The 23,731-nt window shown below is 35.4% G+C and overlaps 1 protein-coding gene across 1 annotated transcript in view; it reads right to left on the bottom strand.

Annotated features, from left to right (window-relative positions):
* Positions 1–1,424: 1,424 nt before the first annotated feature.
* The window catches only part of LOC135198378 (suppressor of tumorigenicity 14 protein-like), a 173,504-nt gene continuing 151,197 nt past the window's right edge, over positions 1,425–23,731 (bottom strand). Inside the window, exons 11-15 of the mRNA XM_064225926.1 lie at positions 10,605–10,776; positions 10,108–10,222; positions 3,380–3,521; positions 2,418–2,560; positions 1,425–2,164 (exon numbers count right to left, since the gene is read on the bottom strand). Coding sequence (XP_064081996.1) covers positions 1,994–2,164; positions 2,418–2,560; positions 3,380–3,521; positions 10,108–10,222; positions 10,605–10,776 — 743 coding nt within the window. The 3' untranslated portion in view covers positions 1,425–1,993. The remainder of the gene's footprint in view (positions 2,165–2,417; positions 2,561–3,379; positions 3,522–10,107; positions 10,223–10,604; positions 10,777–23,731) is intronic.

The raw sequence follows: 23,731 nt of genomic DNA, 5'->3' as shown, positions 1-23,731 counted from the left end.
CAATTCTAACAAAGAAAGTAAAATTGGAAAAACATGTGGCTGACTTTAGGATCTTGACAACAAAAACAGGGTTGCCCAATTCTTCCTCACACTGGGCAAGCACGTTATTCACGACTTTCTAAAATGACAAATAAATTTCGGACAATTGAATTATACGCTACAAACTTAACGTTACCATTGGATTAGGAGGTACTGTCTGGAAGCGACATACAGAAGTTGGGTAATTCTATTGTCAGACATTTTCATTCTGCACTTTCTTTAAGTACAGTTGAGTGTTTAAAAATTCCAGGCTAAGGCATTCATTTATTTATTTTTAACGGTATTAGAATGGAAATAGCTTTATTGAACGATAGAGTTTACGAGACTAAATTTCGGATGGTGTTACCAGACTAAGGTGTGACTGCCGGCAAAAAATTTAGTATTCAGTTAGGCAACAAAATGTCTCTTAGGGCAACATTGAGAACGACCCCTTTGCATCACATACTGGTTCACATCAATATAACTTTTTTATGGAAAATCTCTGGAAATAGCAAGGAAATTCAAGAAATAAGGATTAGGGACTGGAAACTGCTCTGCAGACTTTGGACTGACCATATACAGTTGAAGCAAATTCTTCATGTCTGTCCGGTGATTCCCACCCTTGCTGGTTAGGCCCGTAGCGATAGAACTTTGCGGGGAAATGAGATGAAGTTTCACTTTTGACGGTCAGGTCAATGCAAATAACTCTTGTATGGAGTCATAGCAGTTGAAGCTTACTGTTGATATATGTTCATACATACATACATACATACATACATACATACTACATACATACATACATACATATACATACATGCATATGTATATTTATATATGCAGGAAGGCAACATATTAGAAAAATGACAACGGGAACCTTCCCAGTTACTTAATCTAACCCTTGTTCTCGACATTCTCATTTAGTTACAGACGTGATTGTACCAAAGTTATTAGAATATCAATAGGTTATAGGATTCACTTCAAGCACTGCTTTCTTTCTAACAATGTTAGCAGAAGTGAAGAGCGAGCTTCCCAGATTTTACCGTTCATTCATCTAAAATTTATCCAATAATGAAAATTTTTGTTGATTAGAATTAAGAGAAACAAACATCTATAATATTATATATATATATATATATTATATATATATATATAATATATATATATATATATATATATATATATGTGTGTGTGGTGTGTGTGTGGTGGGTGTGTGTGTGTGTGTATAAAATGTACGTATGTAATTTCCTAATTCTAATCAACAAAAATTTTCATTAGAGCATAAATTTTGGATGAATGAACAATAAATCTGAAGCTCGGTCTTCACGTCTGCTAACATTGTAAGGAAGCGGTGCTTAGAGTGAATCATATAACCTATTGATAGTCTAATAACTTTGGCACAATCATGTCTGTAACGAAATGAGTATGTCAAGAACAAAGGTTAGACCAAGTGAGTGGGAAGGTTCCCGTTGTCATTTTTCTAACATGTTGCCCTTCCGCGCCTCATATGTGATCTGCCAGAATTCACGTTTTCTTTAATTGTTGGAGAGCCGCCAGCTCGTTAATGTACGGAAGTAATCTTTGAGAAAGAAAGCGTTGAGGTATTTGTTTAAGGTCTTTGGTCAATATGGGTATAAAGGCCATAAGTTTTATCTATACTAGTAAATTGGGGTATCCATATAGCAGGAATTAGACCGTCAATAACCGATAAACAAAGGGTTACTCTAACTGCAATATCATCTTCAATAGATTTAAAAAAAAAGAATGGAGGGTAAATTTTTATTATTTTAAACTTTTGTAAAGAATCAGTCATCATCGTTCCTATCCTATAATTCGAATATTATAAGTAGAGTTACCCTTGAAAATTTATTCCGCCCGCCATCATTATCATGTTAACATCATTATATGGTCATTCTCTTATTGAGATCCTGATAACTGAAACTGTATTCCTTCCACACCATTTAGAAGATACATAACATTAACAGCTAGATGATCCCGTATTTTGAATGATCCAGTTTTTGTAGTTGGCCGCTTTCGTAAACACTCCTGGTTTATTAGGGGCTGCACACCCCTCGCCAAAGCTGACCACTCCCACTTGGACCCAGGTGTTGCTGTCCAGTTGTTTGATTAATGGACCTCCGCTGTCGCCCTGGCAAGTAAGTAGAAAATGTCACAGATCAGTTCATGAGTGGCAAAAATACTTGCAAGTACAAATATTTTGAGATAATACGTACTTTTCAGCACATTTCCGTGCAAAAGCTTTATATCAAACAAAATTTTGGGAAAAAAGTTAAGTTAGTAAGAAAAGAATACATCCTTAAGCGAGTAGTAAACTGAAGAGCCAGTCTGGCAGAGCACGGTGGAATCATAGGAGGATTAACTTCATAGACATGTAGTCTTACCTGACAAGCATCCTTGCCTGATGTAAGTGTGCACACCATGTTATCAGTTATATCGTAAGAACCAGCGTACAGGGAGTTACACCTTGATCCTGAAATCACGTCCAAGGCGACTTCTCGTAGGGACTCCGATACCTCCTGACTCCCTGTAGAGTCCCGCAAAAGAATTTTAATAATGAATCTTCAAATCTCTCTCTCTCTCTCTCTCTCCATATCAAGGACAATTTGTATGGAAAGATTACACATTAACTTTTTAGTAGATTACGTATCTCATTAAAATCTGCATAAAGGAGGATTCTATATGACAGCATTCTTATAAGATGCATGAGTCTGAGCATGTATTTCAGACTGTTCTTCCTAGAAAACTGTAATTCAGATTAACAAGGTAGTAAATCATACATAAAGATACTTTTCGTTTTATTATTATTATTATTATTATTATTATTATTATTATTATTATTATTTATTATTATGATTATTATTATTTATTATTAATTATTCATTATTTATTATTATTATTATTATTTATTATTATTATTATTATTATCATTATTATTATTATTATTATTATTATTATTATTATTATTATTATTATTATTATATAAAATGAGCAAAACATTCATACGGGAAATGACCATATGTGGAAAAGAGGAAACAAATAAAGTCATAAACAAATAAAGATGAGTTAACAAGAAAATTGATATTTCCACAAGCACCAATTTCAAACTAAGGCAATGATGCATGCTTTAAGGTAGTATTACAGCCTCTCCAGTTTGGAAGTAGAGGAATAAAAGACTTCCAGTATTGCACAGCGTGTTGACTTAGATCTAAGTAAACATTTTTGACAATGATCTACAAAGCATGTCGCACATACTTATGGGAGTCAGTAAATTTATTAATGGACAAACTGTCTACTCTTCGTAGAGTTGTGCATTTCTATTAATCTTTGCAATGAATGAACTCACCCGACTGCTGCACACCCCAGCCTGTTGTGATGACTTTATCGCCTTCGGAAATATCTTGAACTTCTCCCAGACATATTGTTTTAACTCTGTTGCTCTGAACTGCAGCTCTTCCCAGGTGCACTAGGGCTATATCATTGTCTTGCTGGAAAAAAGAAGACGTATAGAGCATTAGGACTACAAACTCGAGAAAGTCTCAAGTGATCTCCGTTTTCTGAATTGCTGTCAGGCCCAGGGTTTCTGCCTCACCTCTTAGTTATAGGAAGTGACAAAAGCAGTTTTGATCTTGTGAAATCCGCACCAACACCGAAACGTCGTGTCGAGCAGCAGCACTTCAGAACCAGGTATGCAAACTCATATGGAAATGTCCTATTTAGACTCTATTTATTTTAGTAAGCTAAATGAAAATATCAACTGTAGCTCCATTCAACATGCAATGTGTATACAGCAAAGACGCTCAAAACCTTTGGTTATGTGGATTATAATATGTCTGCATAAAAGGAGACATCTAATTTAACTACAAGATGTTAACAGATTTGTTATTGCCAAGAGCCTCGGATTGTTTTCCTCATCGGCAGCTGAACTATATTCAGTATTTCTATAATAGAATTTTATGATCCCTTAAATACGGGATTCGAGTATTTTAAGCAATCATTTAGGTACCCGACTAACTGGTCATTCCATTATTTAAATCCATTATAAATGATAACAAATATATAGACCAGAAAACTATTGATATTCTCATAACTGTCTAACAATGGCGATCTTGTTAAAAAGAGCCCTGATAAGGAAACGGTGTTGTGTTACTGGATAAACTTGACTATGATGAGAAAATGTTCAGTATTTTGGAGACATGTCGAGAATTTACTCCTGTAATGTCTGAGCCTTTTCTTATCTTCTGAAACACAAGGACCAGGTTACTAGGTTTCAAAGGAAACTATACAACAAAGGTGTCATTAATTAAGGAATTTTCCAGTCTCTGCATTGTTCCGGCTCTTATCCGGAGATTTTATATGGACTGCCTACATAATTATAACTTGGCGAAAATTCTAGTCCCAATACGGACATCACCAACGATGAATGAAGACACTGTTAAAGAATTCATTCTCTCTTGCTAAAGAAATCGCCATTTTGAATTTGGGATATATACAATGGCAATTTTGATGTTGAGGTTTTTCACTAACTGAGACGAAAGATATCTGCATCGGAGTTCTGCTTGATGATGAAGAGTAAGTTAATGGATTAATTAAGAAAGACACGAAGGAACTGTTGAGTTTAATTGATAGAGGCTGCATGTTTTTATTTGATAAATAATTTCTATGTACAGGTTACTGTCATAAAGTTATAAAGTTTACAAGTGATTTAGAATAAACACAAAAAGTTCTTTTCCTTATATAAATATTCAGACTAATGGTTTAGGACTTAATACATATTTACAGAAAATCATCATGCATTGGTCTGTGTACTGTTTCCACCTCCTTCATTCTTTGACAATAAAGGAGAAATCTCGCCTGCATTCTTACTTGCGATCCAACAATTTTAACCTTCAGAATGAACTGACATAAACAATCTATTTTCTAACAATGGATTCCCTTATATTTTACAGAAACATCTGGGGATAGATGATCAATAAACTCATACTGCCACCTCAAGAAAGCCGAAGACCGCGTTTTGGAAGACTATCTTTTCTCTCTCTCTGTTTCATGCTTACTAAGTGCACAATTTCAAAATATGAAACATCTCAGTATACTAAATTTTCATGTCATCTCTAGGCTTCGTTCAAGGTGTTTTGTCCCCTCTAACTGTATGAACAGATTTTTCAAGTTTAACAATGAGGTTTCTTCTAGGGATCATTCTCAAAGTGACCACCAACCAATATCGACGGAGAACTATTCAATTCTAGCCGCTGCGAGGTCCTGACCATGATGGAAAATATTTTTCCAACATCAACAGTAACCAACGCTGGTTATTATAACCCATTATGAATTATATTCTGTTAAATTTTGATACATTTTTGCAAATTTGCAACGCTGGTACTCAAAACATCTGTGTCTTTTCTAGTGTAATTTACTTATTCTTACTTATTTTGGTTTTACTCAGTTTGTGAATGTTTTAAATCTACTTTTCATTTATTTTTAAGCTCTGATGATGAAAAGGTTTTTCTGAAAACTAAATCAATCCAGATGTTCATCTCCGTATTGATGCTCCGCTTTCCTCGGAAAAAATCTTTAGCTGATAGCTAATATTTACAGTTATTCGCCGATCATACAACAAAACTTCATAAGAATTTGGGTGGATTTCCCATCAATATAGATTAAGCAGTAAATAGTTGCGACAAAAATATGGATTAACGCATTGCTATGCATGCACCTCAAATGAATACAATGTATTTTTGGCCCTTTTCTTTTAAACTGAGTCATTTAAAACATCTGTGCTTATATAATACTGTAAATGAGTAATTCAGTGCTTATATACTGTAAATGAGTAATCCAGTGCTTATATAATACTGTAAATGAGTAATTCAGTGTTATATGATATTGTAAATGAGTAAATCAATGCTTATATACTATTGTAATTAAGTAATTCAAATTACCCTTAATGGATGGATATGCTCACATAAGTAGTAATAACAGGTTTTGGGTGGACGACGGATTCACTCCTGGTGAGTAACAATATTTTGCACCATCGATTTGAGGGCATCAGGCGGAAAGAGGTGCCATTACTTCTGTGGCCCATAAATTCACTAATGGCAACTTTTAGACTGGCTAAGATGAGGGCTGGTGGCTTAGGGTTTAGTTTTGATGTTGACCTCAATAGATGATGTATTGCCTATCTGTCTTACATGACGTCTTTTTGTTAATTTGCTCTTAAATATGTCAGTTATAACTGTAATGATGCAAAGAAAGGTTCAAAGAAATATTAGAAATAACATGAATAAATCCAAAAAAGTTACTGCATCTTCATTCTAGATAAATTTACGTAAATATTTTGCAACAAATATGCCAAAAATATGTTACTAATTTTAATTCTTATCTGTTTTGATATTGTGTGAGCTGTAATTATAATTTCACAAAATATGATAAACTCATTTATTAGAAAAATCATGCGTAACTTCGTAAAATTTACGATTGTTTTGTAAAAGGCCCAATAAGAGGTTGTAGTCATTTTCAACTCGTTGAAGGTAGCGAAAATTTTTTAGCATTATTTTACTTACACCATGTGCATTTGCATATAATTCTCTTTCCCTTGATGTGTTTTTCTCTTAAATTAGCCCCCCAAAGTTTTGACGACCTGCGGTGCTGCATATTCATTTATTACCCAGGCTCCTGAGGGTAATAAATAATGAAATAAAGTTTTTTTAATTGAATGATCACTACGATTATGTCTCATGATCTTTAAAATAAGTGTTAAATGATAGTCACAGAGCTAGGATTTTGTGTCTGGCTGACTTGATATTAATTATCCTCAGCCACTGGCCGAAGGTCACATAGTAACTAAGCGTTGGTGGGAGCTTTCATGGAAACCCCAAGCTTGCACATGAGCTGATGTGACTCAAAGCCAACACGATTTTGACAAATTTTCATTGAAGCTAAAAGCTGGAAAATCGGGTATTTCCATATTTCACGATTTTAGTTTCACAATCCAGATAAACTCTTCTATTTTAAAGAGGAACTTATGGTTGCATTTTAGCAGTTCCATATGTAGTATTATTCTATTTAATTACCCGTGGTGAAAATTTTTTTTGAAAGGGATGTTTTCTTATTTTTTGCAACCAATTTTCTATTGCACCATGGGTGCCGCCATTTTGTGTGACTCATCTGTTATGCGTGACATCATGTAGCAGTCGGCTCAGACAGGTGGAACTATTCCGAGGGAACAGCATCTCTAGCTAATATCCTTTTTTGTTTGTATTTGTCAGCTGAAAATATGATTGAAATGGTAAATAAAGAAGTAGCCTGAAGTATGCCTAATCAGGCATATACAGCCCTAAATTCTAAAACCCCAATTAATCAAACTGATTAATTGGACTAAATGAAGGCCCTCATCAATTCATGGACACACACACACGTTTAGAAAAGTGCCGTTCACCCCATCACACCACGCGCATGGCAACTGACAAGAATATATTTCAATTCAAATGCATACAAGTGGAGGCACCATAGTATAGATAGCGGTAGATAGCAGTCCTAGCTTCTTCGGTACCGTGGTCTGTTTGGAGGGAAATTAAGTTCCCTAAACATATTGTATAAATGAATTTCATAGCCATACCTAATACCCTGCTCCTAAAGTCATATTTTAAATCTGTTGGCAAGAAATGGTCCGAACAGACAATGGTTTGTGTCGTAGGTTGAAAGATTTTGAGTTGATATCCTCCCTTCGAAAAGCCATCAGCCAGCCAGCGGCTTGATTTCTGTCTATTTGACGGAATCCTGCGGACTCTTGCTAGAAGTATTGGCATAACAAACGCCATACAAGTTGGCATAATTGACAGTATTTGAATGACAATTGACCTAAAACACGAGGACAATACCGAGGACGAATACGCCGCAATACGCGTGCTTCCCTGCTCTCGTTATTGAGGTGACATCGGTACTAATCCGCCATATGGCAACATGGTCGAATCTAGGAGAATGGTGCTCTCCATTGAAGTACTCGGTGCTACTTTGAAATTAAATTGTAAAATAATGGGATTACCTACAGATTTCAGCAATGGCTCGTTTCTTAGCTTATTAAAAGTTCTGTTTGACGAAATTTAATAGCTGTTAACCATAAGTTCCCCTTTAAGTCCTGAGATATTAGTTTGATTATTCTCGAATGAGTATTTCGTAGTAAATCCCAGATGCCATTGTACATAGTTCTGTATAATCTCACTCTTCGCGCTGTAATGAAGAATCACCGAACATGCTATTGAAAGTAATAAAATATGTGACTTGTTAAAATGCCAGTGCTGTAAGACCGAGTTTTCAAAAACTAATTTTCAACTTTTTCCTTGTAAAAATGATCGTTAGTGCAGTATAACCGATGACTGTACTGAAAATAACCATAAAAATTGTATTTCGCTTCTTAAATCATCATTCAAAGTGTAAATATTTTTATAATCAATGCATTGCATGCCATCGTTGTAAAAGATATATCACTAGATTTGGCAGGAAAGTTGGACAGAACTACAGGTTGCGGGCAAACAAGCGTTACTAACTAGATGCATTATAAATATGTGTGGCAGCTGGAATCTTATTAATTGTTTTGATGTCTTTGGTGTCATGTAAACCACTGAAAACAAACAATTCGTTGTGTCATGTCTGAAGATAAAGAGATAACCAGTACCGGTACCATTACAAATTCTGTTGACTCCCATACAAAAGTTGAAAGATCTTGTCCAACTAGAGAACAATTACATCTAAAATGTGTCTTGTCCATGCTCAGTTTATCTAAGCGATTACTATATTGCAATGAACCCCCGTTGCTATAAAACTTTCGATTAACGTAAATTATTAACGAAAGTTGACTTTGTTTAATTACTCTAGTATGCTTGTAAATGGTTACCTGGTTAGAAAACAAAGTGTAGATACTTGACTGATAGTGCTGTTATCATGTACATATGCTTTCCTAAAGATAAAATTAGTCAAAGACAATTAACATATTTAATAAAATAAGTTACTGAAAGTACTCATCAACGGACATATGTTTTCCCCAATGTAATTGATCAAATAGGCGAAAACTTTGTTGAACTGGATTTGGTGTTTCTTTAGCTTCAAGTAATCATATCAATCTGTAATAGAGTTTAATATTTAGCAACAATTACACTTTACCCTCGCATGTGTAAGATTATGGAACTGCGATACTTCAAGGGGCACTTCGTGTGAATTTCCTGCTTGTTTGTTTGCTTGTTTATGGTGTTTTTGCGTTGCATGGAACCAGTGGTTGTTATTCAGCAACGGGACCAACGGCTTTACGTGACTTCCGAACCACGTCGAGAGTGAACTATCATCACCAGAAATACATACATCTCTCACACCTCAATGGAATGCCCGAGAATCGAACTCGCGGCCACCTAGGTGGTACCTGCGGAGCGGCACTAGTTGACGGAAGTTCTTAGCTAATACGAAATTCAAATTACATGCATATAGTATATGACAGTTATGAGGGAAATGCTTACGAAACGAAAACCTTTCCACAGTTGAATTTTTAATGCCTTTAACATTTACTATCTTGCTTAGAAACCCTATCATATTAATATTCCATGAAGGTTCCTGGTTAGAAATGGCTATCGTGTAGTCTAGTAGAAATGTACAGCTAATTGTTCAGCGTTAAAAAATCAGTAGAGATTTCATTTCATTAAATATTGGAACACTGGCGGATGACGTGATGTGTTGGTCCTTCACTGATTCTGGCATATGGATATGTCTTGTTAAGAATTATGTTCTCAGCTGATCAAATTATTCGTTAGAAAAGGGAATTGACAACAGGAAGCGAACCTGACCTACTTCGCAAGATTCTCCACTTATTAATGTTACCTGAAATTATCTCTATCTTCCTCTTAAATATGTAAATAGGATTCATTTTGCATACGACAGAAATGAGCAAACCATCCATGGATCTTGGCTTTAACTCGATAGTAATAACTTCTTCTCAGTCAAAATTACCCAGGCTGTTTAAATAACATTACACAACTAAAGACATAAACCTGCGATGGTGTTCAAGGAAATATAGAACAGGAAGAAAATACAAACGCTTATTTCGTCGTAGTTGGGATGGACGATTATGTTGGAGGACTGGAAGGTCTGCACATCGCCGCCGACGTTATTCAGGTTGTGAGCTCCCAGAAGAACGGTTGTTGACGTTGCCCTACAACGCAATAACAATTGTTCAGTAGTTAACCAACTTTAAAAAGGCAGAGAGATACATCACTACTACTTTGGAGTAGTCAATAATCTTTAAAATAAACATAATAAATAGGTGACTTGAATACACGTAAATAACGTTTCTCCATGTTGCAACTAAGAACATTTGCTTCAGTGGCAATTCCTCTTTAAAGACTTTAAGAATGCTTCCATACGTTATGACGAGCTTTTCTGGAACGCGTACCTTAACTGCAGGCAAATAATATTAAAGAAAAATATAACGGAAAATCATCTGTCCTCCTTTTTTTCTTAGTTACTCTTACACATGATACTGAGATAGCAGACTAAACAACGGAGAAGATAGTGTAGCTTTTATGCCTACATACCCAGTTGCTACGAAGCAGTGAGCAGCCGTGAGAATCCATTCGTTCTTGATGAGTGTTCCTCCACAAATACTCCCTCCAACCCGAAGCAGCGCTTGCCAAGGATACTCGCCAGGAGTAGCCACTTCTCCATTCACTATGCGAGGCATTGTAATTTGGGCACATCCACATCCATCTAAATTTGATTGCATGATTATTTCATTTCCCTAATTCCACATGACTCTCTCTCTCTCTCTCTCTCTCTCTATAATAATAGCAAAATCATTTTACTATGTTGTAAAATAAATTAGTAGTGCTTTTATGATAAAGTAATTTCTGATTACATGATGTGAATGATTTATATAGGTATGCAGTATCTCTATGATTCTAATAATTTACCGCAAAAGCCATATGTATTAAAAACAGCTTTGATATGAAATGGAAAAAAAATCTCTGCAAACTACAAACTAAAACTGACAAATAAAAGGGGTCCACCCAACAGGCTAAATGGGGATCAGTAATAGGGTCTCCGAAAATTAATGCGGCCCCTAATGATAACGATGTTGACACCAATGAAAGGATCAAAGGAACACTTCAGAGTGATGAAATGCACAAAATCTTGCGTAGTTACCTCCGCAAGAATTTTCCTGTTTCTTACCAAAGCTACATAATTATGATCTTGCAATGAATTGTTTGAATCAAGTGTTGTACGTCTTGTAGCTCACAATCGTGACGTGCGGTGATGACTTATAGCCAGCAAAACGATGTAATTACAAATATCATGTATGTTATCAAGATCATGTAAAAAAAAATACAAATCAGTTCAAAAGAAGTTGTTTTAGACAAAAGACGAGGTGGAATATTACAGAGAGGATTGACAGTAAAACCAGACTTTACAGGTTAATCTTGATTATGTCTTTGCTGCATCTAGGCTCTATGCAGACCTCTGAAGATTTGCTTTTATTAGTTATACTAAAGGGCAGTTATTCAGTTTTGATTTAGATAACCAAAGTCGATGACTGTAAGTGTAACAGAAAAAGGAACAGAAAGTTGCTTGCACCGTTGTAAGGATAGTGTCAATCTACCAATCGGGAAGTAATAACACTGTTTTCCTTCAATGAATGTTCCTGTATTGATAGTAAATAGGTCATACTAACTAGAATGTGGTTGTATGGCAAAGTTGAACTAAAATGACTGAAAACATATACGAAAAGAAGGCCTCTCTCTTTCTGCACCCATCACTCAAGTTGGTATAATAAAACGTTCCTGGCTTTTCAGACAGTTCCAGATCACCAAAGAAACACTTGAGATGATTCTTGACATCCTGACATGCGGACGTCTAGGGAGAGTTGACGTCAAGTAAGCCTGGGAATCTTGCTGAAATCGCTTTTTAGACGTAGCCTAACCAGCTATGTATTGACAAAATTGTGTATGTCCGATTGATTAACTAAAATCTGCTGTGAAAAATGATATGCTAAAAACTTGGAAGAGAGGAACTGTTGCGTTGATAAGAAACGAAGAAGAATTACCTGATAGCAAAATTATACTGCTGTTAATTCGCTCAAGTTTCTATCCCTGAACTCGGTGGTTCACCATAAAGTCAGTCATTACAAGGTTAGTTTAGACAAGTGCATTTGGTGATGAAGGTTATTGGATAAGAGGTCATAGTTTTCAATGCTAATAAAACGTTAGATGATAGTTTAAACATTTAAGGATAGGACAATTGTATTTTTGTTGTATTCTAAAAACCACCACTTTCCCCTGTAGTGTATGACTGGGGGAGTGATGCAGACCTTAGTAGTGAAGGGAAAAACTAAAGCATCAGTGAGTCATGTTGGGCCTCAACAAACGACTGTCAATGCTTCCTGAAGGGTTCAAATCCACCACTGGCAACTACTGGAAGTACGTGACAAGTTATCTTTGGCTGAAGAATTAGCAACCCCTTGAAGTGGTGGAAGTAACTAATTTTAGGATAACATAAACTGTCAAATGGAATTTGTATTGCACAGGTACTCTAAAGTAGTAGTATAATTTGTGTATTTTTTTATTTGCTCGTTTTTCTCTTGTAATCTGGTTGGTACACATTTATCTGCCAGTGGAGATTTATCTTTAAGTTTTAAATTTGTAAGGCTCAAATCTGCTAATGCAGCATGGATAAGACTAGGAATATTAGGGAAACCAAACTAATCCAACAGAGAAAACAAGATTTTATAATCAGGTATTTCTGCTTGTTTTTCAGTGGATTTGGAGTCGGAATCAAACTTATGAAACCATGGAAGATTTCATCATCTCTGTACCTACGGACCAGCTTGTGTCAGGAATTGACTTTCCTTTCAAGTTTTCTTGATCAAAATCAAACAATTAAAAAAAGTATTGCAATTTTATTTACTAATAGTTGCTTCTTTTACATATCCCACTTTTCAAACTTTATAGTTATTTCTCATAGCAAGGAGAGGGGAAGAAATGTAATTTGACACAAACATCTGGATATTTAATATATACAAGAACAATACATGCAAGAACATTTTAATTGAATAAAGGGAGCTAAGGAGGCCCACGTGTAAGATATTTAATGACGTTAGTTTTGAGACAGCTGATGACCGGTCACCTGGCTGTCTATCATCTACATTGAGAGTGAAGTGAAGTTCCAAATTGTTAGCTAACCTCATGATTATAACGATCATACCTGTATACAATTATTTAAACGAGTACAGCAATAAATTCGGATTCATGTCTGTACCTAATTTCTGTATAGTGGTAAATTAATAAAACCTAATTTTGTTCCTTTGTGACAGAGACAATGACCACCATGGATGTAATTCTGTAGATAAGTGGTTACAACTTTTTTTTATTGTGATGGACAGTGACCCTTCTACGACTGCTGACTGGAGTTTGGTAATGACAGGCCTATTTTCTGGCTAGTTAGTAATACTCAAACAAAGGATGTCTCTCATTATGTTAGAGTAGGAGAGGGTATGGATTATTGGAAGTAGAGGATTACTCCCTTCCCCATCTTTCTTTTGTTTATGTTAATACAAGGTCCTTACTTGATAACACAACTGGCAGCTACTAACTGTTCTAATAAGATGCTGTCAGCCAATCCTAAGCTAAATCCTAAAGTGACAAGGACTTAAACTTATAGTTATGACATATTCAAAAGATTTGTAATAGAACTTAAAATTAAAAACTCAGTCTTAGGGGCCAAGGTTCAAGTTCTTAATGCTTAGACATCCATTCTCACAGAAACCCTGAAAACTCTTTCCTCATACTAACAACATGGAGACTAGAGAATGTGGAAAGACAATAACTAATAAAAAGACAAAAAGTGGGAATAACTTGGGGAATGTGGATAGTTTCCCACAGCCTCCCATATTAGGTGTGGGTCTGAATCCCGATATTGGCCATAGGGTTTTCATTCGCTTTGTGGGCTTAGTAATGTCAATGTAACCACAATATGCGAAGAAGCGATGAGTTTTGAGGTGTGTTGTACGTAGATTCACACACACAAATATATATATATATATATATATATATATATATATATAATATATATATATATATATATATATATATATATATATATATATATATATATAGCTGAATCACGAAAGTTTGGAACGTGATAAATCCATACAGGTATATCTTTCCTTCGTGGCTTATACCTTTTATATATCTATATATATATATATATATATATATATATATATATATATATATATATATATTATATATATATATATAACTTTTTTAAACAAATAACCCCACTGGATACCATTCAGTTTAAATTATGTCCTTTTAGTATATATATATATATATATATATATATATATATATATATATATATATATATGTGTGTGTGTGGTGTGTGTGTGTGTGTGTGTGTGTGTGTGTATGGGTGTGTGTGTGTGTGTGTGCGTGTGTAAGTGTTACATAATATAAAAACGTGGAATGTTATTCCATATATAAAAACTAAAACTATGATTAATTAAAACCAGTGACCCAAGAGGTCAACCAGTTTGCTTGCAGGAATGTGATCAGACCAGATATGATAAAGTAGGCTAAGATGACGTATTGTATCAGTCAGTGTCTAGTTTGCCGTCATCTGTGGTCATCAAACCTATTGTTTTGTAAACGGTTGTCAAAGTTTCCTGCTTGAGACAACCACAGTGACCTATAACCCAAACGGCCTACATGACTTGTAATCTATGTCATCTGTGTGTATGTTCGTATGTTCGAGCTACTGTCTGCTCACTTTATGATTTGTAAACCAGATTGTAGTCAGACTTCAATTAGCCATCATCATTAGCAGATCTGAATATTTTTATCTGATCTTCATCATGTAGACTTCAAGAATACAGATATTTTTGTACTCTGTGCTTCACAATAGAACCTCGCATTAGAAAGAAGATACTGAATGAACTTAGAAATTATTATCATGAGTTTGAAACATCGCCTTCATACCCAAAGAAGATACTGACTTAGAAATTATCATCGAAATCCAAGACACCCAATGAGGATGGAGAAGTCATAACAAACCGACCTTAGCGTAAATTATCGCAGGTCTAAATAACCTCACAGGGCGCCTTATTATACAAAGGCATCAGCCCTACATATTGGTGGTCGACGCCATCGGAAGACAACATAGCTGACAGCTCGGACTCGGACTATTCCACATCATCCGAAGAATAACGAATAATGTATCATATCAGAAGTCAACGACGGCAAAAGCAAGGGATTCTTCAAGCAACTTAGTGTCTCTTATGGCAACGTAAGACATGTCTTACATCAAGAATCATTCAAGAAACCATATCATCGTTTAGTGAGCGTCGTCAGCAGTGCATATCTTCAATAAACAAACCGGACGTGTCTGCTTCCTACGGCAACGCAAGCTTCGTCCTAACCGTAAGAGATGTCTCTCATTTAGAATCATTCAAGAAGGCATCATCGTTTATTGAGCGCTTCCAGCACTTCAAGAAACAAACCGGATGCGTCTGGAGCATCGGATCTTCAAGGACACGAATCATTCAACAAACAAACAAGCTAAGAGCCAGGGTCATCTGCTAAATAGAGAAGGAGGGCCAAGGCCGCGTCGTTATCGAAACGCTGTGACTTCCCACAAAATCAAGCTAAGTACAATCCTTTTTTATTCATTTGGAGTAACTTTGAGTGTTTCCTTTGCAGGTCGAATTTCGTTATTCCTATGGCTGAAGTTACGAGACATTCTTAATCTTACTTTTTTACAGAAATTATCTACATCATTGGGACTTCGCTACTGCGAGTTTTTATCTTTGAGTTTTTGTCAACTTTATTTTTCCAGAAGTTCTCCTAAAATATTATAATCATATGCTGTGTTAATCTTATTATATTAAACATTGATTATGCGTTTACGCAGTGGACGTCTGTATTTATACAGATACATGGATAGGGTCGTTAGGCAACGTAGTGATAAGAAAACACACAAAAACAAGTGGAACATCCGTACAAATCTGGATAAATTAGAGGTAACACTATTTTGGGTCAGGACAATAAAGGCTCCTGTGCAAGGTCCCGATGGGAGTTTTAGCCTTGAGTTTTTTGAGTTATATGCGCAAAAAATCGAATCTCTATGACTCAACTTAACTAAAAAAAAAAAAATACGGCTGGATTGCAAGGAATAACATGTCTGTAAAAACTTTCATTAGGTTAACATACTTAACATTCATATAAACAAATTAACAAAAATATGTCTAAATGCGCTGACCTGGATCCCTCACTATTTCAAATTTTAGCAAAGAATGAAAGTAAACCACAGCAAGTACATATAGTTAATAATAACGCAGTAGAGATAACTTGTTTTAATAGTAATCGCTCAATTCATAATAGTTCAAGTCATTCTTATGTTCGTTGCTTTTTATGTAACCAACAGCAACATAATGCTAAAAACACACATTACGTTGCCGATGATATTAAAGAAAAGAATCCTCATTATTATAAAAAGAAACAGTAAACAGTAAATCTGCTAAAAATCAGAAACAAACAAATCGTGCTTCTGCAAACTTGGTTACTGTGTCATCTAGTAAAATCTGCCGAGTGTTGAAAGCAAAGCACATTCCACATAAGCGACTAGTGGAGGGGGGAGAGTGATGTCGGATTATTCATGCCAAAACCTTTTTGAATTAAAAGGGAATTTTCCTATTAATCACACGACCGTATCAAGTAATCAGAGCAGGTTCCGTAGTTTTAATATAATATGTCATTATAAGTAGTGGTGGATTATGCCCGACTGTATGTGCCGTAAAATTAGAATATCAGCCATTTACATGGCTTTTATTCCTTTAGTCCACGTAATATCCTGTATTTATGGACTCACCGTTGTTGTTCGAACTTCCCTATTGAGAAGTCCGGAGTATGGCTTTCAGTAATTGGCAATAAAGAGTTAATTGTCGTAGCATAACGCAGATTCAGTACAGGGCGGATAAACGCATGCTTACAGATACTTTTATACTTATAAAAACCATTGATCTGTATCTAGTGTAATTGTAAGATATCCATCTATGGGTATACAAAACATTATCCTACCTCCTGCCAAATAAGGCATGTTTATCAAAGGAAAATTCTATAAACCTTTTAACACATTAAAATCTGTTTTGGACAAAAAGAGACAGTTAATCAAATAATAACTTATATAGAGGAACCAATCACTTGTCCCATAAATCGTGACATTGTTCAAGCGACCCAACAGAATTCTCCTACACCCGCAGTCGCAGTTTGCATGCAAAATCTCGAGACGCATGCACCCTCGAATGTCTTAGTGCGTGTAAAAAGACTTTGCTGGGATCTGAAATTTTAATCCTTCACGACACTCTGAAATATAACGGTTTCCGCGAACAAAGCACTATACACCGTTGACTCACAGCAACAAGTTAATATTGAAGTCTGTAACCATTCGAATACTAATCTAGTAATCCACAAAACCTATATACATATCGTGGATATGGAAATTATAAATATCGCATTTTTTACTGTTGCTAAATTTAATCATGCCCACTCAGTAGTAGATGAATCCCTCTTATACTCTATCTAAAGTAAAATCAGTAAAGTCATTCAAGCAGAGGGGATTCAGCAGAAATTTTTTTATCTTTTATCTGAATATCATGATGTTTCTCCACTAGCGAGTGATATCTGGGGAAAACGGATGTCATTGAACACAAAATACGGTCGAAGGACAAACATAAAGCTATGTACGTACCTTCGTATAGACTCCCAATGAAATTTCAAAATGAGATAAATGACGAAGTTGAAAAAAAAATGTTAGTAATAGGAGCCATTAGGAAATCAAATAGCCCATATAATTTTTCCCTTAAACGTCATGCCTAAAAAAATCGGTCTTGGCATATCTGAGTAGATCTCTGTCACTCAAACGAGGAAACGATTCCCGATCGTTTTCCAAGGCCATGTACCGACGATATCTTATCTTTGTTAGGTCAGTATAAATTTTTCACCAGCTTGGACCTACTTAAAGGCTTTCACCAGATACCATTAGCTATGTGAGGTACCTCATACACTGCCTTCAGGACACTCAGGGGACATTATCAATTTTTACGTATGCCTTCCGGTTTACGTTGCGCCCCAATTACATTCACCAGAATGATTACTATAGTATTTGGAGGAATCTTGTTTTTACAGCGGGGAATACCCCTACATGCCTATATGGTTGGTCTTGTAATCTTTTCTAATACCTTAGAAGTATATTCGCATAAACTAGAGCTAGTGCTACAGAGACTAAGACAAAATAATCTCAGAGTAAAATATCTAAATGTGAGTTTTAAAAACCGAACATGATTATTTAGGTTTTATGTGTCTAGTCAAGGTCTTAAAGTAGTCCATGGTAAGGTGTCGGCTATTCGTAACTTTCCGGTGGCTATTAACGTAAAGGGGGATACAGCACTTTTGCGCTGTAGTGGGTATTACTATTGTAAGTTTATATGTAATCATAGGAGCTCCTTTAACAGATCTTACAAAGAAGGGCGTAAATTTATTATGGTTGGAAAAGCATCAACAGGCGTTCGATATCTTTAAAGTCTAATTATGCAGTTCACATATCTTAAAATTCCCTGATTTTAATAAGGAATTGTTTTTTGTTATTGCAACAGATGCCTCAGACCAAGGGGTAAGAGGGGTACTACTTCAGTAATATGATAAACAGTTCTTTCCTATAGCTTTTTATTAACGTAAACTAAAGCCCTCTGAAAGTAAATATGCAGTAATAGGCAAGGAAGGGCTAGGTATTGTTATCTCACTAGTACATTTTAAGTTCATAATCTACGGCTATCCTGTTAAGGTCCTTACTGACCATAAGTCCCATACCGAGTTTTTCAAAGGCTTTAATCACAGTCCCAAAGGAACTCAGTGGCATATGATTATTCAGGTCTTTGGAGCCAAGTTAAGATATCTACCTGGGAAAGCAAATATCATAGCTGACGCATTATCCCACAATCCTGCACCTTCCTGTAAGGAACCATTAGTTGGACTAAAAGAAATAGAAACATCCATGCCTATTGTAAAAACCGTATCTGAACAAGAAAATTCATTAACCCAAGAGATCGTGAACATTGAAGACCTGGGTTGGAGCGCTGAACTGTTACAAACTGAACAAAGCAAAGGTCAGCAGCTAAGCAAAACAATGAATGCTTCGAACAGAAATCCTAAAGCAAAAGTATATTTAAAGTATGTGTAGCAGAATTATGTAATCAAAGGTAATATTATATATACGTAGGTCCGTGACGAGGAAAACCCGAGGAACACAACAGGTGACTAACGACCAGGTAGTAGTAATAATCTCTTTCATACTAATCGTCCTAAACTGGTTGCATTCCAATCCATTACATGGTCATCCAGGGTTCTCTATTATGTCACAGAAAGCCAAATCACTATTTTACTGGCCTACAATGCTTACAGATATAAAAAGCACATAACTAATTGTCACATGTGTCATGAAAACAAGGGACACACTAAGACACCTGTCAGTTTAGGGGCCTATCCCGTGCCAAATCAATCCTTTGAAAGAGTACACGTAGATTTATTAACAGAGTTTTATGAGTCTGACAGAGGAAATAAACACCTCTTAGTGTTAATAGTTGCCTTGACACGTTATATAGAATTAATAGCACTAAAAGACAAACACTGCAATTGAGTGCGCTAGGAATATTTTTGAGTGCTACATCAGTAAACACGGAATTCAACACATGATAATCTCTGACTCGGGTGGTGTAAATCAATAATAATTTCCTTAACTCGTTGTGTAAAGTCCTTTGCATTAGGAAAACCAATACCATATTTTATCACCCAGGGTCAATTGGTTTGGTAGAACGGATAAATAAGAAAGTGTCAATGTCCTACGAGTTACACTCGGGATATTGGATCCGAACTGGATTATAGCGGTTCTCACGGTTTTAAATACCTTTATCATTTATATCATGTATCTATAGAAATGATACCGCAAGTAGCCTTATACGGTACGCCGCTAGAACACTTTTCCACATATTCAGGCCAACCATTAATTTATCAAATATAAAGAAGTATGGATACAAGTATGAGTCGATATAATATACTCCGTAAGAAGTTGGAAGGGTTACAAATTATAATGAAAAGGAATCATGATAAAATCAATAAACAAAACGTAACCATATGCAGTAGGTGTTTATAAAATATCCAAATATATATGCGTAAAGGTTTGAACTCTAACTTAATGCCTAAGTTTAGTAGCCCATTCAGTATTCTAGGGATATTAACGACAAATAAGCTAAAAGTTCAAACACATATAAAACCTACTGGCATACCGTCTGTTCCGATGGTTTATATTCGTAGTCAATAAAAAAAAAAATAAAAAGATATTTTAAAGTAAGGAAGTCTAGAAGTGAAAATGTATATCTATGTGAATAATCCTATATGGATCTTACGAGGGTTAAATAATAGTAATATAAAATTTGTATGGAAACCTCCTTTTTCCATCAGTTTTGAATATGGAGTATCTAATTTAACATAAGTAATTACATATATTTTACAATCTTGCAGGTTTCCAACATGAAACTAATATTATATTGTTCAATTTTGGTACTGTTTTTTCAGACATTCTTCTCGTGTGGGTGGGGTATTAAAACAAAAAAATATCCAATTCATACATGGCTATCATTTGAAAGTACTAAAGTCGTATTTATATAAGCGAGTAACGTAACTCTTAAAGCTAGCTTGTGCGCAGTCTCCCGCCAGGTGATGATGTCATCAGTCCTAAAAGTGCCTTAGCGCGTTTTGCTGAATCATTGTATAAATCGCACATGCATCACTGTTCCTTTTAACCCCGATAATCTGCTTGCACAGGCTTCATCTGTAGTTGTGTGTTGTCTTGTGCTTGCAAAACAAGCAAGCTGGAGTGGAATGCTTAGCTCATGAACTTCACATGTGGTTCATAGGTCACGGTAACATACATAGCCGTAACCTATTCTTATCCGCGGTGATCAATGCAAGCTTAGTTAAAGAATCGCAATCGTTTTAAAATTAATTTACAAAATAAGCGAATAGAATTTCTATAACATCAAAATGAATTCATTTTTCCTGAACTTCATAGACAATTAGAGTCAATAAATCAGCTTATGACATTGGTAAACGGACATTTTAGAAGCATCAGGTCATGGATATGAAATATTTACTTGCAACACTAGCATATTACAATTCAAGTAAATCCCATTCATGGGAAAATGTCACATTTTCTTGAAAAACCCAAAGTTTATATAGAAATTAGTTACATAGTGGGTTCTTTAGTTGCATCTCCTGCCTATTAAAGTTTTAAAAATTAACCTCAGAGGATGCGCACGAGAAACTTGAATATGAACCTTTTTGTTAGGGGCACATAGGATCGGATTTTATCACAGTTTAATTTCAGTAAGCGTAGAGAATTACAGAATCATGGTTAACATCCTCTTCGATTCTTATGTTGTCTGGCAATCTTACAAATAGCTCTGTTTCCCACTTCTTTGTCTATCTAGTAACTTACTACCAGTAATATCGAATTTTCCTTGGGGTTCGTTTTGATATCTGTTAATATGGAAATGTTTACGGTCGTCAGAGACCTGGATAGGTTCACTCATTGTTATAATGCCATGGATAAAAAAGTTTGTACAGCTGACCCTTTTGAATTCCATAAAATATCAGCGAATTCATGTGGGTTAAGTCTAGTCCTTAACGGCTTTCTCCCTCCCATATTTGGATGTTGTCTGAATTTACTTTGCCCTTGTGACAAGTATAATTTCACTTCCAGGCTGATTAACAGAACCTGGTTACACCTTGCAGTACGAGAGTTTCACATTGCATGCCCGGACAGATCATCTACAACTTCAAAACCTGTTCGTCGCTGCGGACGACTGCAGTGGAGTAACGACCGCCTACAATGTGAAGGGAATAAGCACCATCATAAGTGAACAAGCTTATTTCGTGGACTTCCTGGACCGTCACCCGTATCCCAGTTTTCAAGTTTTTAATGCGGAATGGTCCAGCGGCTGTTGGAATTGACTACAAAGGGACATACTTCCGACAATTACGACCAAGGAGGGTATTCAACTCCACGTTTGCTGGCGCAGGACTAGTGTTGGGGAAGATCTTATTCATCGCGAACGTATTTTTATGGCATAGGATGCAGAGAACAAGTATGGGTGCAAAATAGAACGACGGACCCTGCCCAGGCAATTTCCCCTTGTTTTTAACCATTTGGAATTGGCCATTTCATTTGCTCTAGGTTGTCTGGAACTGTGTAATGGGCGAAAAGTTGTTCGAAACGCTAGTTAAATGTGCAGTGGGTATATCCTTGGCTATGTATTCCATATATAAAGTATCAGTAAAGGATCAATATCTATATAAGTATCATAGCTAAAGTATCAGTAAATAACAGTATCACAATCATTATTTATCTAAGCATGCTTATTTGAAGAATATAGAAGTTAATCAATGAATCAATATATATCTGTGCGTGTACGTACTAGGAATCTATTTAAAGTGCCCCTAGATTAATCACTTAGATTAGTCATTTACGTTAATCATTTGTATTTATTGCACACATATTGATCATAATTATATGAATCAATATATATATGTATAAATAAATCAGGTAGCCTATAATCAATCTGTTACCTTGTATCTTACCAATGACTGCAGTTAGTATATCAGTTAATATATCAGTTAATATGTCAGTTAGTATATCAGTTAATATATCAGTTGGTATATCAGTTCATATATCAGTTAATATATGATGTTTATCACTTCATTTTTATCAGTTAAAATATGATTTTTATCATGTAAACCTTAATGTTATGCAATTATCAGAAGTACATTAGTATTTTCTGTAGCATATGTATCTTCATGAGTTGAAGTGTAAAACTGTATCATTATATATCACGTGATAATTATTATTTACGAATATTATCATATGCATATGTTTTATATCTTATTACATGAATCTCTATTTGTGTGCACCATGAATATTTTTTTACTTATAAGTATTTTCTATATATCTATATATTCACCTTAGTGTCTGTATCACACTCCTATAAGTCAAATGCAAGTCAAGCTTGAGTAATGTTCAGTGTTTGGTTTTGTAGCCAACCGAGCATTTATGTAAATGTTACATAATATAAAAATATGGAATGTTATTCCATATATAAAAACTAAAACTATGATTAATTAAAACCAGTGACCCAAGAGGTCAACCAGTTTGCTTGCAGGAATGTGATCAGACCAGATTTGATAAAGTAGGCTAAGATGACGTGTTGTATCAGCCAGTGTCTAGTTTGCCGTCATCTGTGGTCATCAAACCTATTGTTTTGTAAACGGTTGTTAAAGTTTCCTGCTTGAGACAACCACAGTGACCTATAACCCAAACGGCCTACATGACTTGTAATCTATGTCATCTGTGTGTATGTTCGTATGTTCGAGCTACTGTCTGCTCACTTTATGATTTGTAAACCAGATTGTAGTCAGACTTCAATTAGCCATCATCATTAGCAGACCTGTACATTTTTATCTGATCTTCATCATGTAGACTTCGAGAATACAGATATTTTTGTACTCTGTGTTTCACAATAGAACCTCGCATCAGAAAGAAGATACTGAATGAACTTAGAAAA

Source organism: Macrobrachium nipponense, chromosome 22 (assembly GCF_015104395.2).
Source record: "Macrobrachium nipponense isolate FS-2020 chromosome 22, ASM1510439v2, whole genome shotgun sequence".
NCBI lineage: Eukaryota > Metazoa > Arthropoda > Malacostraca > Decapoda > Palaemonidae > Macrobrachium > Macrobrachium nipponense.
Note: the sequence above shows the minus strand (reverse complement) of the source record. Positions and strands in the feature narration are given on the sequence as shown.